General features: G+C 43.8%; 1 protein-coding gene across 1 annotated transcript in view; it reads left to right on the top strand.

Moving 5' to 3' along the window:
• The first annotated feature begins 430 nt into the window (after positions 1 to 430).
• Positions 431 to 19,654, top strand: part of MAPK1 (mitogen-activated protein kinase 1) — a 537,443-nt gene continuing 518,219 nt past the window's right edge. Inside the window, exon 1 of the mRNA XM_085634299.1 lies at positions 431 to 798. Within this exon, the coding sequence (XP_085490425.1) occupies positions 686 to 798 (113 nt within the window). The 5' untranslated portion in view covers positions 431 to 685. The remainder of the gene's footprint in view (positions 799 to 19,654) is intronic.

Genomic DNA, 19,654 nt, shown 5'->3' with positions numbered 1-19,654 from the left:
TTTTAGTGTTTTGAGTGTCTGCCATTAATTGCAGTTTTTTTACCTCTACATGTACTTTGTATGCTTTAGTAACCTGCACACGTCACTTTTTCCTTTTGTAAGGTATCGTTTGCTACCTCTTGTATTCGGTTTGCTCTTGATACTTGCACAATTGTCACTTTTGCCTCATGTAACGTAACGTTTGCTTTTGTAACATGCTCACTTGTAATTTTTCTCCTCGTGTATCATTACTGTTCCTATTGTGAAGCGCACTGACACCTTCGGGTAAAGTCCGCGCTATATAAAAACGCATTAAATAAAAATAATTAAAATAAATAAATAACGGTTTGCTCCTCCAGCGGTCCGCGCATGCCTGCAGGCGCGTGTAGCTTTTTCTCTGCAGCCTGCCCGCTCCTCTCGGTCAAGTACGTGCACGCGACCTCCGCCAAGGCGTAGGTGGGCGGGTCGGTGGGAGGCGCCTGGGAGCTCATGCTGCCTGTGCCTGTTCCTGCACAGCATCAGCAGCGCGAGCCCGGCTGCTTCTCACGTCACCATCAGTGGCGGCAGCAGGCGCGAGCTCCCCTGTGCTTGTAACGGCCGCGGCGCGAGCTGCCCCCACCCCTTAGGGGAGAGCGCGAGCGGCGGAGCCCGAGGACAGCGAAGCCCCGGCGGCGCGCCTGAGCCAGCCACACCGCACCGGGGGAAGATGGCGTCTGCCAACTGCGGGGGGCCCGAGATTGTGCGGGGGCAGGCCTTCGACGTTGGCCCCCGTTACACCAGCCTCTCCTACATCGGGGAAGGGGCATACGGCATGGTGTGGTGAGTGTCGCCGTGGAAGTGACACTGTCCAAGGGGGGTGGGATTGGGGAGAAGAGGCTCTAAAATAGTGTGGATGCTGCACAGGTGGGCAAGTGTAGATGCACATGTGGATGGAGCTGAGCTCTGCTGAGGGAGGGGAGATGGGTGGGGGCCAAGCTGCGTGCGGAGGGCAGATAGACTTGAACAGGGGTGGGCCTCACAGGTGGGGGCCAGGGGTGCTTTCCATTGCATTTACCCGCAGGCATTATTTGCACAGGCTGATGGCCGTGGGCGCGTGCTCGCGCCACAGGTGCAAGTGTTTGGGCTTCTTAAGTGGGTAGGTAAAGATGAGGTCCCCAAACTGGGGAGCACTTCTCTCTCTGTTTATGGCGGGGTGAGCTTAGACAGATTTTGGAGAAGGCTGAACTTACTGGTGGCTGGAGCTTGCATGGGCCTGACACTGCTTGCTTGAGGGGGGCTGTTGGGTGGGTTCCCTGCAAAGATTATGGAGACCTCCTTGAAAGGCGGAGGAGAATGAGAGGCTGTCCTTATCTTTTGTTGATGTCCCCACGGGTAAATCGATCGGACGAGGCTGCACATACTGAATAGGGGCGCGGGTGCACAGTGAGTGGCTCGATGGTTCCCAGGTAGTTTGGGGTGGAGGGAGAGAGGGTCCCTGTTTGTGCTTTTGTATAGCGACTGCCCTAGTTTAAAGACGTCATAGCGCTTTACATTTTTCGGATAAGCATAGGGGTCGTTACAAGGTAATGTGCTAATTTGTTAGTACCTAATGTAACCATTGATTCATTTTGTGTAACACTTACTATCTCCATGTTGCTGCTTTGCTGTGCTGCACTCCTCCAGTGTTACTCTTATCGGGTTTGCTGAATTTATCGGCAATGGGGTTATAAATAGTTATATTTTTTCTGTATTCAAACCTAGAGTTTCAGGTGACAAACAGTTCTTCATAGCAAGCTATCAATTCACAGAGCCTTGTTGCCAGCTATGTGACGATATCTTTTTTCTTTACTTAGTGGCTGCTGTAATGGTTAATAACCTTTTTATTTACTGTGCCTTATGCTAACTGAGGAGCACTTCAAAGGACCGGTACAGTTCCCAAGGTGAAACTGACCTGCAACCACAAGCACTCCTCAACAGTAGTGTCCAAAGAGATTGTCTTGAAATGTTGATGTTCCTTAGTGGTTTCAATGACTTTCAGCAGCGGTTTTGTTGTTGTTGCCCACCTCGGTGGTCTGTATCTACAGGTTACATGTACATCTCTGCAGTAAATGCATCAACATTTTTTTTTATTTTTTTTTACTGGAGGAGATGAGCCCTTACAGGTAGACCTAATAGGGCTGCTGATGTGTATAAATGATAGGTTTATTGTGGGACTGCAAATGTTTATTTAAGAAGAATATGGGTCCATGGAAGAATGCCAGAGTAGGTTATGCAGGCTCAGGAGCTTTGACCGTTGCCTGTGCAGTCCTCTTACAGCAACCTTCAATCAGTTTCCCATAGCAACCACAGCATGTGTTTTCCCAGCACCCTCCTCCTTTTCTATCCAAGCCACCACTGTCTAACCTAACTCAAAGCAGTCTTTGGTAGCTCACTAATCTTTAAGAGATACTTAATGTCTACCTCTGACCACTCCCCTGTAAAGTCCTTCATCGGGGTGTCTGGTTAAGTTAACAAAAGACTTCCATTGTTTCATCTACAGCAACAGTTTCTGCTACGACCTCTCTGCCTTCCCTACCTCATTGCATTTTACTGCCTATACCATTAGCGCGTCCAATTTCTTTCCAACCAGTCATCCTTTGGTGACCTCATCAAGTGTCTTATTTCCAAACCTGGCAATTTCTTTTAAACAGCATTCCAGTTCGCTGTCATTTTGCCTGTATTGCTTCAGTCACTTGCCCCTCTCAAGTAGTCTTGATCACCGTTGCTGCTTGGGCGGCTCACCTTCACTGATTCCCATATCCCATTGCAAAGCTTGTTTTACTGACACACGTGCACTAGGCTACTTAATGTCACCGTCCATGGTTGAATCCTGCCACTGTTCCATTGGCATGAACCCCCATACTCCAACCTCAGCCATGTGAATCCTACATCTTTCTACCAATATTTTGTGTATGTTTGGTTGTAGGTGTGTTGTAGTAGTTATTGTCTGGTTTGTGTAACAAAATATATTTACCAAATGGGATACATGCTATCTGAAGGATTGGTACGTTCATTACTGTATTAATGCTATACGGATGGTGAAACATACTATGGTGCCTTGTTAGGGTCCGCAGTAGCCCTTTAAACTAGTCTGTTAGTTTAGTGTGTTGTGTCGTCACAGATTACTATATTGTGTATGAAGACTGGTGTGCTGTTGAGCTCATTGGGGTCCTTCTATAAGATGCCCCTGAATTATGTCAGATGTGTGCACACTGTATTTGCCTGTTATGTTCTGTTGGAATTTTCAGTTGTTTATTATAGTCCGTACCGTTGTGATCTCTGTGATATCGAACTATATGACAAGCTTAACTGATGTGAACTATTGGTTGTCTGTTATCAGGTGTTTGCACAGCTCTCTGCTCAGATGTGCAGCTCCGGGAAGTGTGCACTGTTTGAGTTGTGTTGTATATTATCGTGTTTGCTACTATGAGCTTGTTCATACCCATCTAAATTGAGTACCAGCGCAGCTCGATGACTGTGATGGGTATTGTTGGTTGTTTTGAGTGCTCGTGGTACAGGGAACGCCTGTATTACCTGTGCCCATTGGCTATGTGATATGTCTGAGCATTTCCCTTTATGCAGGTATACATATGTTCATCCTACCCTTCTCTGACGTAGTATCTTATGCCAACACTATGATGAGGATGATGTACGGTATTGTGCTGCTGAGCTTCATTGTTAAAGCCTGCAACGGAAGGGGTGGGGGTTTAATTACTTTGTATCACCCATTTTATTGGTGATGCATCTTGTATAAACATTTTCAAACGCATTTTGTTGCAGAATTACAATGGGATGGAAGATGAATAAAAAGAAAGCATTCTCTTCTTCTATTTTTATGGGTGTACAAAGGGATGCTGTTAAAACATTCTCGAGGCTGATGGTGTCAACATTTTTTCCTGAACAGTTTGGTATAGGACCAGAGTTTGATGAAAGTTAACTAATTTGAAGTATCCAACAGCAATCAACATAACTAAGACATCTATTTTTTTTTTTTTTTTTTTTTTTTTTTTTTGCTGCTTTAAGCTATTTGTAAATGGCTTATTCCAGTGTCTAGTGCTGTTTAACATAGTTACTTTGTGGCTTGGCTTGTATTCTTTCAAAAGCGTTACCGATTTGCACATAGGGGTCGGATTGTACATTCATGAACCTTACAAGTTTAAGCTTTAATCGGATACATTGATGAAGGAAAGATTTCTGCAGCTGAAATTTGACCTTTTTTTGTACCCTTCTCATTGTAGCTGACCGGGAACTATTTCTATGGCAATACCTTTTTAGGCAATTGCCTACTATTTCTGAAATATGTATTTTTAATTGTATTTGATTTTTAGAGTTTGTCATATTCAAGATGAAAAAGCAAAACCTTTGATCTTCAAAAATACATCTGACTTATAATGTGCTCAATGTTGAAATTAATCTTGAAGCATGCTGCTGCTTTTCTAGGTGGGCCTTAAGCATCGAGTCAGCTTAGGTATTAACATGTTTATAAATAATATATTTGAGTGGCTAGGTAGTGTAGACCTGGGGCAAATGCTTTCCTTCAATGGCACTTGCTTGTTTATTTTCCAATGTCTGCTTTGAATGTTCAGTGTCTTAATATTGGAGTCCCTTCATTTCTGCTTAAGAAATCCAGGAATTAAATTGAATGGGGAAAAACATGTGTACAGTACTGAGCGACCTACAGAAGGTATGCAAGCACAGCACTGGGCGACGTCTACCAGGTATACCATCAAAATGACTCCCTCACCTTGGAGAGAGCCTGAGAATATAGATTGACATTTTAGCCAAGTCCTAAGTTTCTTTATAAATTCGCAATGTGAGTTGTGGCACGTTTTTAGGTCTTGTGCCTAGCGTTGTTGTGCTCAACACTGCTCACACAGCGAGAGACCTCATGTAGGTGGTGCTCCAGCTGAAAAGGGCAAATTTACATATCCTCCCTATGTCACAGACTCGTCACCACATTACCTCCTTCATACCTTCATTCATTGGTGGGGCCCATAACACCAACACTCACACGTCTCACTCAAGTCTGCACACTGGAGGAAAATAAGCGCTGGACATGTGGGGGTACCTTGTTACCTATCGGGAGAAATTCCTTTTCGTTATATACATTATATACATCTGTACCTATAGAATCCTAACTTTAACATCAAGGCACACCACCACTTGGTTGATGGACCAATGGTTGATGGTGATTTAGAACCAGCTAAAACACATTTAAAGCTTCGGAACCATTTGGCTAACTTTCAATACCTTATTAAAGAATCACGAACTCATTTCTTATTAATCAATTTTTAATGTATCTAATTTAGTTCACTCTGTGTTGGCATATTCAGGATTGCAGTTCAAATAATTTCTCTATTGAGTGACTTCCAATCTTTGATGTTTAACATAAATTGACATAACGTTTATATTTACCTAAATTTTGAACATTGGCGCCCTTCCGACCACCCCGAATATTATTTAAGTCTCTGCGACCATCTCCAGAAGAACCCGTCAACCCACAGCAATAATCTAAAACCCTTCAGATGGAATCGTCCTCTTGTAGTCAAAGAAAACCCAGGTAAATCCAGGAAATATCCTTCAGCACGACACAGTCCCCACGAATCAGCCAAATGACCGGGCGATCGAACCAACAACCCAGCAAATCAACCCCTCAACCTTTTTATACTCTTTTTCTCCTTGCTTTTAGGTCAATGTGCAACAATTTAGGGGTAGAAAGTGTTCTGATTGGCTAAACCTTCTGCAATTTGTAAGTCTCCTGAATGTTCCCATGTTTGCCTGTTTCCCATGAGACCGGGCATGACATTTCTCAATTGTATTCTTTTTGGTAATTTCACAGACACAAGTTCCGAAGTAACAACATGCAAGCCTTCTTGTACAGGTCCTTCATTGTCCCCTCAGTCATTCACACCAGTCTTCACCTTGGCAGTCCTCCATGTTCCTATCCTTGACAAGGAACACTTCGGTTCTCGTTGGAGGTCGCTTGGAGATCTCCAGAGCCATTCGAGTCTGCGCAGTAGACTTCGCGCTCACGTGACGGTGGCCACTTCAGAACTCCATCTTAAGTACTGCGTCCTAGTAGGTCCGAATGTCAACTTAAGCAAAAACAAACATAACAATAATTAATATAGATTCAATGTTTAAACCCACACTAATCCCAATATATATTAGTATTTCCCTAGCTAGTAGCGACATTTAAAGCAATAATACTCACCATTCTGCAACACTGGAAGCACAAACCATCACAAAAGCAACATGAATCATGCAATTCTCTATTTCACCACATTCTAAAGTTAATTTGCGTACCACAGTTAATCATTTGATTATTTGCCATGCAATTAGCATTTTAGTCCCATGTGTATCTCGTGTTAAGGTGCAAATGTTGATTAGTCATGCCACTTTACACAAATTAGTACAAGTTAATATTTAAATTTCATGCAAAATAGGAGGTATACAAAATTTTGCTTTACCTGCTCCATCAGGGGTTTGAAAATGGACCTAGGAATCGCACACGCGTGTGCTTTTCCTTTTGGCCTACGCTATTGGCCTTTGCGTGTGTCTTTTTACCAAAGACAGCACGCAATTGGCCAAAGGTGGGCGCATTGCTCCGCCCATGGCCTATTAGTGTTGGTTACCCGCACCGCTGCCATGGGGTTTCAATTATCGTGCCCAGACACGGGCACATTAATTGAAACCACGTGTCTCGATGTGGCGTGCGCGCACCACTCGTGGGCTTGTTTGTTTTGGATCCATTTCACAGAGAAGCAACTAAATGAAAGAAGGAAAGAGAGGTGGGCTGCTCGTTTGTATTACTGCAACCACCTGCTTACACTCATTGCATCTAGTTTGCATCCTTTGCTTGATGGTATTCTTTGAATGTATTGAGACTTTGTTTAAAACTTTATTTTCATTTGTGACCACCATACAAAATGCAGTCAGCAACTATAGAGGTTCCTTCAAACCTTCCCCTAATAACCGAAGCATTATGTGATGCGCCCTAAAATACTGAAACAAAGCTATCCGAGTGTGTCCACCTGCACCTGTTCCAAGCTGTGTAGCACTCCATCCCGAAAGGAGTCACCCATGTGCCTCAAATAAAACCCTTGTAGTACTCCCACTGCCCTCCTGTCATACCCCAAGGGGAACCACATACAACATTCAATCTGAAGCTCAGCCAGCCTCCTAGCGCAGCGCCTTTTATCAGAAGGGTAGGCACCTCATTCTCGCGCAGGGAGCTCCTCCTGTAATTCTTCCAACAAGCTTTCCCAGTCTGCTGCTACAGGGATCTTGCGCAGCCCATGAGCCTCTTACTGCCTTAGCGCTACTGATTCGGCCCTACCCCACTTAAGTGTCGCTGCATGCCAGTGTCCCAACCCGAGCAGTGTGGTGGCCTTCCAGTGCATGGCACTCAATCAATGAACCATCAGAATTGCTATGTCTATGAAGCGATTTTTGGCGCTCCCAAAACTCTATTCGCCGTGGTATAGAGGTCGACATGACCTGTAATGACAGCCAGCGCGTCCAAGATCTAATGCCACAATATAGTGGGGCAGTTCCATTACATTTGTGCCCTATCCGCATCTTGTTCTTGACACCACTAACAAGACAAAGCACATCCAAATATTCTGTGAAGCCTCGATAGGCCCTGTATAGGATATTGTGTTGGATGTATTAAAATGTGGCATTGTGGGAAACGTTGCACGGGTGAAGAAGTGCCCTTGACACTCATTCCTAATGTGTCAAGTCTCAACCTAAATACCTTTCCCAGCTCCTGCGGATCACCAATAAGGGGTCCTGTATGGTGTGTGATAGCTGACTCGGTGTTTCATCATACGGAAGTTGGCGAAATGAGTACTGTAGCACTTTTATTATAATACATTAATACTGAATGGTTTTAGTGTTGCGTAAAAAGGGCACGATCCTTTAGAAAAAAAATATTTTTTATTACATAAGGTGTGTGAAAGCAAATTGGGCACCCTTTTTCTTAGTAAATTCTTGTTACTTGGAACATGTGTCACAGCGCAATGATATGGCGTCGATGACTTCAGAAAAGCATTACTGAAAGTATGAGCTATTGCCGATAGCTCAGACTTTCACTAATGCGAGACCTATTGCATTGCAAATGATTGTTTAGGTAGTGTGGATCTTTCAACCTAGGAAACTGCCAGAAGAACTGTTACACTTGGCCTTTTCCCACGGTATTTGAATTCGTACCAAATTTAATATTGGTCACTCGAAGATGGCACACTACAGCGTAGTCTTTAGTGCTCCGAGAGAACTCTATGCCGTTGAGCAGTTGCCTTTTGGGGTGGACGTTTCTGCTTTCATTAGCGTGTCTTGATAAAATAACTGTATTTCATATGTATTATTGGGTCGGGTGTATGCTTTTCACAGTCGCACCTGAATTAAACAAGGGATTTCATCCTGGCCAACATTTCCTCTGTCTTACATTGAAATCATTTTCTTATTTTAGGAGATGTTATTTCCCTGTAACATTCATTTGTTGTTGGGGAATAGATGCCCAAGGTGGAATCTACAAACATAGAATAAAGTGTTAGACGTTAGTACACTACACGTATTTTTATTTGTCTGGTTTGCTTGTTTTATCTACCCTGCTTACAACTCCAACTATTGAAAAATGTAAACCAAAAATGCGTCACAGATCTCTCGAAGGAAGACAAAGCAAACTGTTAACCACGCAAACAAGCATTGAAAATGCAATAGGTCTCGCCTTTTAGTTAATGCCATTTGCTTTGCTAATGGTATTGCATAGCAAAGCAAAAAGCTTTAACTTAAAGGCGAGACCTATTGCATTTTTAATGCTTGTTACATTAGGAGCACGATTATTCCACACACAAGATGATCACATTGGTCTTTAAGCACTTTTAAAATAATGGAGAAACCCTCCAAAAATAGGAATAACCTGTCTTGACATCAGTAGAAATGCTGGTGAGAGTGTATTCAGCTGCAACTCGTGAGGGAGCCGGAAGATGTTGCTTGTTGCAGTGGCGCGGTCTTGCACTAATGAATCGCAATTCCATCGCCCCGACTGTATCTGTAAGGTAACCCCTTAATGATGCGTACCCCCCCCTCCCCCCCAAAAAAGCATTTGCAATGCAATAGGTCTCGCATTTACACAAGTTTGATCTATTGGCATTGTAAATGACAATGCCTTTTATTTTATGTTTTGGTTTTTAAAACGTAAATAAAAGGCATTGTCATTTCCAATGCCAATAGCTTAAACTAGCATAAATGCGAGACCTATTGCATTGCAAATGCTTGTTGAATCTAAGAAAGGACACTGACGTGGGCAGTCCAGGGCAGTATCAAATGCAAACTGATCATCGTTTCTGCGGTAAAAAATGACATTTGAGTGGGCTTATTCAGTGGGTAATTTGGAAAAAAAAAAAAAAAAAGTTCCAGGGCTTTCCTAAGGAGGCAGTTTCCACCATCCTATTTCTCCTGTTAGCGCTACCTAACACATAACCAACTACTAACCATGAAACACTGCAAGTTGCAAGAGGATGTGGCGTAATGGCTAGAGTTGCCGACTATGGAGCTGGAGAACCAGGTTCCATTCTCAGCGTCGGCTCAACATCCTGTGATTCTGGGCGAATCACTTAATCTCCAGGTGCCTACCAAAAATTAATGTGTTTAACAAGTGCTCAAGCTCCGTGTTGATCATTAAGTGCTGCTGCTGAGTTCCGGAAACCACAGGCTAAAATTAAGCACTGGGTTTATCTTATCTGAAAGTATGTGCCGCAAAGATTAATTGTCGGTAAGGACGGATGAAGCAAAATCTGAAATTGACTACGCATATACGTACGTTTTGTGCTTGAACGGTATTTGATGAAAATCCCTCAAAGGAGAAAAAATATAAATAACGCACACTTTTTATATTCATTGTACTTTGTATGTATGTGTTCACTGTAACCTCGCTATGGGGATGCACTGTTTAACCTCTTCAGCGCGGTGCGGATTTCCGCGCCACGCTGAAGATTCCGTGCGCGGGCGGGGCCATGACGGAACGGTTCCGTCATAAGCACAGCCCAACCGACGTGCATGACGGAACCGTTCCGTCAAGCGCGTCAAAGGGGTTAAGTACACTACACATTTCCCAAAAAGAATATCCATTAAATAGATTACAAAAATAGTGCTCATGGAGTTAGGACTGTTTTGTCGATAGAGTTGTGCAGACTCGTGTCTGCCACTTCTAGGAGGGAGGAGGGCTGGGTTACTCAGGCACATGGCTCGCCATGTTTCCATTCTAACGAGAACATCATTATTAGCTGCACCCCTGCAGTGTTACTGAGAGAACTAATGGGAAGAATAAAGACAAGGTGGTTCCGTCAGTCAAGCAGTCTCGCGCCTAGAGGGTGACCTTCGGTTAATGGAGAAAATTCGAGCTCTTTCTCTTCTTTTCAGTAAAAACAACACAGCACTTTGTATAATATTTTCGCCTTTAGGTTTTCCAATAGAGAATTGCCCAAAATAACAACAGTAAACAAGATTTAAAAAAACAGAAAGCAGCTCCACATACGGGCCGGGGAGGAGACCTGGGAGGGCGAGGGCTGCCCGCGCATGCGCTGTACCTGTAACTCTCACGTGCCCAGTGGCGGCGCGTGTGGCCGGTGCAGGCGGCACCTGTCCCCTTCCGGGGCTCCCGTGGTGAAGAGGGAGCCCCGGTGCCAGCGAGGAAGTGCGGGAGCTGAAGTCCTGGATCCCAGGAGGGGGCCCGGGTGAAGAGCGGCAGATAGCAGTGCGGGGCTCCCATTGTAGTAAGACTCCAAGATAGTTTTAGTAGGAGAAGTAGTTTATTGGAGTAAGCAGGTACATCCTTTCCTGGCATTGGCAAGACCTCTCTCTAACTGAATGCTGCACACAAGGCTCTAGAACAGTGACACGCATCTACCAACAGTAACTATGGTGATGTTATGGTAATGACCAGGATACCACATCCATGCCTAAGGAGAGAGCCCCGCGTTGTGCTGCCAGAAGTATAGAGGAGCTGGGGTGCTCCGGAAGCGTGCCGCAGCCAGCTGCCGTTCAGGAGGATTCCCCCCGCAGACCGGGTGAGTGGGGAATTCTCCATTTGTCCAGTGGTTGTGCCGATGAACGCAGTGTCAATATTCATTTCCTGAGCGGACTGGCCGATGCAGGCCGCTCCAACGATGGGGCGAGGTTTTAAAAAAGTGAAGGTGCATGCTGGCTTGCGAGGACGGAAGGGGGAACAGGAGATGGGCACGCCGCGTGGCTGTAAGCGCGTACACAGGCTCCAATCCGCCGAAAGCCTGCGCGTGCCCATCTCCTGTCCCACTTCCGAGGCAAGTCAGCAACAAAAGATCTCGCTGGCGACAGCGCTTCGCGCTGCATTCGCCAGGCGAGACCTAAAAAGCAGGTTTCTGCTTAATTTAATAGAATATTACACTAGACAAAGTGAGTATTTTTTTCAGGAACAGCAATGTGCAGACATTGCATTGTAGTGCTAATATGCTAATGCCATGCTGACCAATGGCTACACAGAGGGACTGAACTACAGCACTACTTAAGTGTATTTATATAAATAAAAAAAACAAGGATTGGTTGAGTATATGTTGTAACTCGAGGTTGAGCCTTTGCAATTTTATCTCTACAAGTTTTATGCAGTTAGGCATTTGCTGTCTAATCTGCAGATTTAGAACCAATGTATGTAGCTTAAATCTAAAGCTTTATAAGGAGCTTGGCACTGTCCAGAAATTGTATCTTTAACCTCCCCGTTGGTTTGTTTCATCTGAAGAGGCAGTGATCTCTTTCTAGATAGTGTTACTTGCTCCCCTTTGCTTCAATGCAGCTCTTGATTGACAGGGTCGTTCGTTTATGATGTTTTTGTTTTTTTCCCTGTAGGAACAAAGCTCTATTGGCCTGAATTAGATATTGTCTGTAAGGATACTCTATTGCTATGGAATATCCATACGCCAAGACTGTGGTCTGTCTGCCAGATTTATATGCTTGTGGACCTTTGTTTCAATTATGATGGATACTGCTGTCTCCACCATGATTAAACCCCTCGGCTGGCCCTATGAAGTAAGAGCCATCAGAGGCAGGCCTATAATTCTGCTCACTTAATTTATATGGGCGGAATTGGAGATCAGTTTTCACTGCCTGTCACCTGCAGGAAAACCCTGGCGGTAAGGGGCAGTGATAACTGCTAAATGCTCACCTCGCCATGGGAGAGGTGGGCATTTCTTTTGTATTTTCCTCCCAAAAAGCTGGTTTTGATTTTTCTTTTTGCAAATAAAAAAGGAACCCATTTGATGGATGGCTTCGTCATGTTGACAGTGGTGCACCAAACTTCAAAAAGCACTGACGGGAGCCGCTGTGACGACAGTTCCTGTTAGTGCTTTAGCAATGACAGCCGGTTTAGTGGTCACTTCTAAATTTGGCTGGTGGAGTAGTCTCGGCCTGGCACGCATTGTCATCTACCAGGCCAACAGAGATTTGTCCTCCCACCAAATTATAAATTGGAAGATTGTGATTTTTAATTACATTTTTTATTAAATGGGATGTGATGAAATAATTAGACTAGTTCTAATGTAAATGAGGATCAAATAATTAAGTGTTGCTACCTGTAGGCATTGATATGTTTGCTTGTTGCTTCTCATTAAGAGAGAACGGTTAACTAACCTCCATTATTGCCCTGAAGGTAGATGCAGTAATGGTATTGGCATCATATTCCTTCTTTCAGCCCCCAAAATAGGAACATGCCGCACCCACCTCAGGTCTGCTGCGCACTGAATTGCCGGCACAAAGAGCAGCACCTAAACTCTCATGCCCCTCCATTGAAAAACACACTGATCACCTTGGCAGTCACCAGGGAAGAATGCATTTGGATCCACCTACTGGTACTGTGCTCCAGCTCTTTCGTCCTTTGGTGTGGAGCTTGGAGGAAGCCACTGCAATTAGAACAAGCATTTACAATGCAATGGTCTCGGCATTGTTAAAGTTAGAGCTATTGCAGGGGTGTGGATATTTTACAAAAATCTACTTGGCCAATGGACAAAATGTTACACAAATCTACTTGTCCTGGGAAAATATCTGCTTGCCCCACCTATTCCATAAATCAGTGAGGTGGGTCTGCACGGAGAGAACCTGCACGGGAATCAGTGCAATATATTGTGGAAAGTATACTTCAAATGCAAGTCCAATTGTGCAGTGCATGGTCATACACCCTTAAATTCAACTGTTGTACGGGCTGGATGTACAGCATGTGTGCAGATGTGTCATTGTGCACTGCACTCAATTAGTAACCAGTATGCATGTGACAAATTTTCAAATTTAGAGAAATAGTACCTAAAGGCAGAGTGCAGGCTGGTAATTGACTACATTTCTTGGAGCGTATTTGGCATAGAATGTGCCGGAATATGAACCTTTAGGGCAAAAGGGTGTTCTCAGTCCTAGGGCCAACTCATAGCTGTCCATTTTCAAATCATGCTCTGATAAATGTGTGGATGGGAATAACCACTTCTCTGCAGAGTTTATGAACTGTTCATGGGGCAGCAAAAATCACATAGCAGAGGTGTTTAGTTCACTGAAGCAGTATCCACAAGTACGAATACACAAGAGAAAGTAATGGGCAGTTATATCAATCTCTGCTTTTACACTCCTGGGCAGGTGTGGTGTGATTATATTTTTGTGCACTCACTGCTACATCTCCACATTCTTCAACCACACAAAGAGCACATGCAACACTGGCAGTAGCAGTACAGGGTTCTTTTGTGCACAGTACTGGTTAGTAATGGCACCAGAAGAGTAAGCTTCCCTAACATGAAGGAGTGTAGATCAGCAATAGATGTGCAAGTTTGTCTCACTGAGATTTGTAAAGTACTCTGTTTTTTCTTTAAAATCCAAGTTCTCTGCCACTGTCTCTCTTTCCAGTGTCCCCAGCTCCCCACTGCCCACCGAAATGTGTGCGTTATCTTCTGGGAAATCCTATAATTTTGTTGCAGGAAGCTGATATACGAGCATTGGGAAGCCTGGTGAAAAACGGTTTTAACGTTGCAGCAACTTGTGCAATCCGTTTCTTTATTTCAGAAGCTGAGCATTAAGAGGGTCCAAGGGATGATACTAACTTGGATATTTGAAAATGGGCACATGCATAAAGAAGTCACAAAGACGGGCACATAGGAAAACGCCCATTGGCAAATCATGTAGGGAAAGAAAAACAAACCTTTATGTCTACATAGGACGAATATTCACACAGGCGGAAGAGCCACTTTTCCTTAGATCTGGTATGGGCTCGTTTTTACTGCTGACGTAACTGTGCAACAAAAATGCATCACTACAGCGGCTGCATACAATTCTGAGGTTGGAACATGATTTATATAATTTATACAAATTTATATTTTGATAATTTCTGCTTTATATTGAGCGCGCTTCTGCAAGTTTTGCCATTTAATATCGTTGCAAATGAAATATGGTCCCCCACTGGTGACAGCTCCCGTGTGATTAATATATACAGAGCCACTCTAATTATGAGATTCTACAGCTGAGGAGTTTTCCACATAATGTGCCATATAATTCAACACATGCTGCCTAAACTGCATATTTTAACAAAAAAATGTTGATACTAGCTCAAACAGATCAAGTTACTAAAAAGGGGTAACATGCCCTGCCACAGTGAAAAGCCCATCAGAAGTAGTGACTGGTCTCTCTTACATTGCTATTGCTGTATTTGGGTCTTAATCTTAAAGTAATGAGGCAAAACATTTATACAGTGTTAAGGTGTACAGATGTCAAAATAATGAAGTAATACTATCAACGTAAATTTGCTGCATTATGCTACATAATTCTCATTTTTTGTGGCCACATAATTTAGTCAACCCTGCTGCGTAATTTAGACCTTCCCTGCCGCATAAATTAGGCCTTCCCTACTGCTTCATTACAATGGCTTTGCTAATTTAGCACAAACTGCTAGAGAACTGTGCATGGTGAGGGCTGTTTACAGTAGGTACAGTAGACGAGAAATGCAACCAAATAAAGGTACAGGCTAACAGAAATGAGCCCTAAATGTGGAGAAAACCCCGTTTTTTGACAGGATTACGCCTATAAAAATTGACACGGCGTGAGGCATTTCCTCTGCAGCACTGGCAAGATTGAAAGATAGTGTGGGCACTAATTAAGCTAGAAGCCGTGGAGCAGAGGGGGAGGTAACGGAATAAGGAAAAAACAAAAAAGACTATGGGGGAGGGTATTGGTAAAGGAGATCTAATCTTGGGCAAAAATGTGGACAGTGCAATGTTTCAGACGCCAAGAGAGGCCCACATCTCAGTTAACAGTGAGAAATACGCTGCACACATAGCATTGCCTAGATTACGAAGATACTTTCTGCCTTCTGCATTATGTGGCGTTTCCTTTATTCGACTTTAGCTTGATTTGTTTAACAGCAGGAAAACAATACAATTTAAAAAAAAAAATTCACGCTATACTGGTTCCATTGCTAGATTGCAAAAGGAGAGGTTCCCGCCTTATTGTAAATTGTTAACATGCCACACATTTAACCCTGCCCCCACGCTCACTGAATCCAGACCACTGCATGTAGAATCACAGTTAATATTATGTTCTTAAAGCTCGGACCGCTGCAAAACCCATTATCAGACGGACTCACCTGCTGGGGAGGCATACAGTGAGACGCCGACTTGTTGCTCCTGACTCCAGGAAGTGCGCAGCAGCGCACCAAAGATCAGTGATCTGCCTTGGACTGATCCCACGGGACAGGGCGATCGAGCCACGCAGCAATCCACGGCAGAGAGACCACTCGGCCCACAGCGCTGTGACCTGTCTCAGGGCCTGCCCTTGCACGTTCGGCAGCTGGGTTCCTAGAGCAGGTGGGCTGCACCAGTGACGGAATCCGCGCCTGAACACTGACGTTTAGCGCAAGACTCCCCCGCCAATCACTGGCTAGATAGAGTCCAGTCATGTGCTTACAGCCAGTCAATGGCCTCCAAAAGCTTTCTGACTGCATTTGTAATTGGCTGTGAGCCCCGGAGTGCCCACAGCTCAAATATCTTTAGTGATTTAATGTCTACTTGTCCGTCGGGCGAAATAGACAATAAATCTTCTTGCCCATTATAAAAATCTACTTGCTTCGGGCGATATGATTTCCCCACCCCTGTATTGGCATTGCTCATGACATTATTTTTGTTTTTTTGTTTTTAAAACATTTAAAGAAACGGCATTGTTATTTACAATGTCAATAGCTTAATCTCTCGCAAATGCGAGACCTATTGCATTTGCACCCACACAGAGCCACACACACAAAGCCACCCACACACACAGAGCCACCCACACAGAGCCATTCACATAGAGCAACCCACACACAAATAGAGCCACCCACACAGAGCCACCTACACACACACTGTTACCCACACACAGACAGAGCCACCCACACATAGAGCTACAAAAAAAGCCACCCACACAGAGCCACACACACAGAGGCACACACATATACACACACATAGAGCCTCCCACACACACACACACACACACACACACACACACACACACACACACACACAGCCACTCACACTTACAGAGCCACACACACAAAGCCACACACACCGAGCCACACATACACACACACATACAGAACCACTCACACATACAGAACCACACACACACACACACACACACACACACACACACACACACACACACACACACACACACACACACACACACACACACACACACACACACACACACACCTAGACACATACACATTGATCTTGGCAGCCAAAGCAGAAGTGGCACCGTTGTTTCTAGATCTTTGCATTTATCACTAAAAATTAAGCATTTAAAAGTCTTTGTTTAGGAGGTGATGAAGCTATGTAGTCATAATGATTATAGACTTTTTAAAAGTTCACCCTCCAGAAAATTCGTGCACCGGTCTCTGCGGGCATTCGTCGGGGAACTCACCATGGTTGTTGTTTGTACTGGCCCTGCTCCTGCATGGTTATTTCAGAGGAGACTGAATCGCATACGTCTTGAAAAGAGCTCTTGCTGCAACATCACTTCATTCCAAAGGCATGGCATAGTCACACGATCTCGTGTACTCCTAAACGCAGTGAAGTGGTCACCATATGCACACACCGTGGTAACCATGGCGACCGCGTCCATTCGCGCAGGGTAACCAAGTTTTTATTGCGCACGCGGACGAGGCCATTTTAAACTCTGGCACAACAGAACCAGTTCACTGACTTACTCTGGTGTGGCGTGACAAGCCATGTCTCCGTGTATTAAAACTTCTGTGTTATTGTTACAGTCCCACTCCCGTGTAGTACGTGGGTTGCTGCACGTAAACAGAGACGGACTGTTGAACCAACTAAGAATGAAAAGAGAGGAAAGACTATCCCCTATTTACACTCTAGGCCGACGCTTAACTCGCCCGGACGCCATTCTAAAATGAAAGTGGACAGATTAAACCCAACAAATAGAACGTTCAATTAACATAAAGCTATTCACCCCAAAATGACGTAGTAATGAATTCTTCAGAATTTCGAAAAACAGGCAAAATATATAACAGAATGTGTCAAACTGTATTGCTTTCTACAATTATACATAATTTAAATGTTCTGTGAAAAAACAAGCACATGTCGGTGTAAACATATCTAATTTCACCTATTTCTTAAAAGTGCGAGGTTGCTATCAATATTTATGAACGTTAGCCTATACACATATGTATGATTATTCCTATTTAAAATGCCGATTAAAACTATCGAAACCACGCCCTGCAAACTTCCTCTTGAACGCATTGTCCTCTTCCCTCTCTGTACTACGTGTGGTAGGTGTCACGTCTTGTACGGAAGTGGCCCTTGAATTTCTGGCGTCTGTAGAGTGCAGAGGATTAATATCTTCAGGTTTTGGGGATGGACGCTTATTGTATACATATTCCGTATAGGTAAAGGAGTATTTGAAATATACTGGGAGTTTCAGAGAAGTAATTCTCGTAAACAGCCGTTGAGACACCGTTGAACAAGGCAGAGCAAAAGGCAAGCACACCACTGCCTTTCTCCGAGGCAGAGCAGAAATGCCTCGGAGAAACGCAGTGGCGTTTTCGGATTCGGGGGCGTGTTTTGCTTTTATCTCCTCTTGCCATTGGCTGGAGGAGATAATAAGATTTGTTGAAAAAAACACGCCCCCCCGATCCGAAAAGGACGGGGCCTAATCGGAATGACGGACCTCTTCTCCAATGGCTGGCCAGCATTCAAGAGGCCAGCCAATGGAGAACAGGGGCGGGTTCAAGCCCCTCTTCTCCAAGTCATTAAATCTCGGATCGAGACTGCGCAAGCGCAGCCTTCGAGCCGAGACCTAAAAACGAAAATAAATTGTGAGAGAACGAAGCAAAGCTCTGGGACACTGGTTGACCTCGGGGACGAGAATCTGGGATTCGCAGAATATTTGAGTCTTGTAATCACAGTAGTTATTACCAGCTAAACAAGCATTCTCATTGGCTCGTCATTTCCCATTGCTGGTGTCCAGTCAAGTCAAGGAAAGCTTTATTTGACTGCTTTTTTAAAACTGGCATAAAAGCACAAAAGTATAAAAAAACATTTTCATTCGTAATATATTCACAACAGTGTAAAATTAAAAGAAAACTCAATTAATATAATATGCTACAACTCAGTAATTATGCAGCATTTCCTGTATTGAAGCACCTTCTTTAAAAACATAGCTATTCTACATGCTCATTTTTCAATAGCTGGAGTAATTGCATAGCGGGGCGACACTGCCTAAGCCTCTGGTTTAAAAAAAAAAAAGGAATAATCCAAACTTTATTTGGCTCAGCATAATATTTACAAAACAGGACTAAGTGGATGGTAGTTTGTTCTGAGGTATTATCGCAAGGACAGGGTAACAAATCATGGGACCAATCGTTCATTTTCGGTAAAGACACTAATCTGTGTACAATTCCCAGTCTAAACCTAGTTAAAAGAAACCTATCGAACGTCCCGGGTACAAACGATAGGTAGGGCTCCATCCCCAGAGTTGTTCGTATTGATTGATGATGCCTTACACTAACTTTTTAGAAATTTCTTCTGCCAGTCTGATCAAATCCAATAAACGGAGGCCCTCTTTTTTTATAAGATCTTTCTAGGGATCTCCATCATAGTGATTGGATTGAAAAAATATTCTGGGTGACCCAGGTCGTTCATAAAATCATGTAAAAAACTAATCCAACGGATCATTAAAGCCCCCTCCAATCTCAAAGTATCTTTCAGGATCTCTCCGTTTAACTTAGTCTGATCTTTACACCAAACTCTATGCCACGAGTATTGGCTCCAGTTTTATTAGGTCAACAATATAACGGAGACCCAACTCCTCGTGGCAAACATACAAGGAGGTACTCTGGGGAACAGAAAGAATATACCTAAGAAATGAGTTTTCAACCGTTTGTAGTGGGATAGCATTTGTGAACCCCCAGACTCCTTCCCCCATAAGTTGCCATTGTGACACATTTAGCTTTATATATTTGCAGGAGTTCTGCGGGAGGTTTCCTACCTAGCTTTTTCGTAAAGTTAGTCAAAACTGCTATTGATCTATTGAGTGCCATTTCTTTTAGGAAATAGTTTGTGACCATAGATCATGCTGATTCAATAATACTTCCAAGTAGGAAACATTT

Source organism: Triturus cristatus, chromosome 11 (genome assembly GCF_964204655.1).
Source record: "Triturus cristatus chromosome 11, aTriCri1.1, whole genome shotgun sequence".
In the NCBI taxonomy this organism is placed as follows: domain Eukaryota; kingdom Metazoa; phylum Chordata; class Amphibia; order Caudata; family Salamandridae; genus Triturus; species Triturus cristatus.
This window is presented reverse-complemented; position numbering and strand designations above follow the sequence as displayed.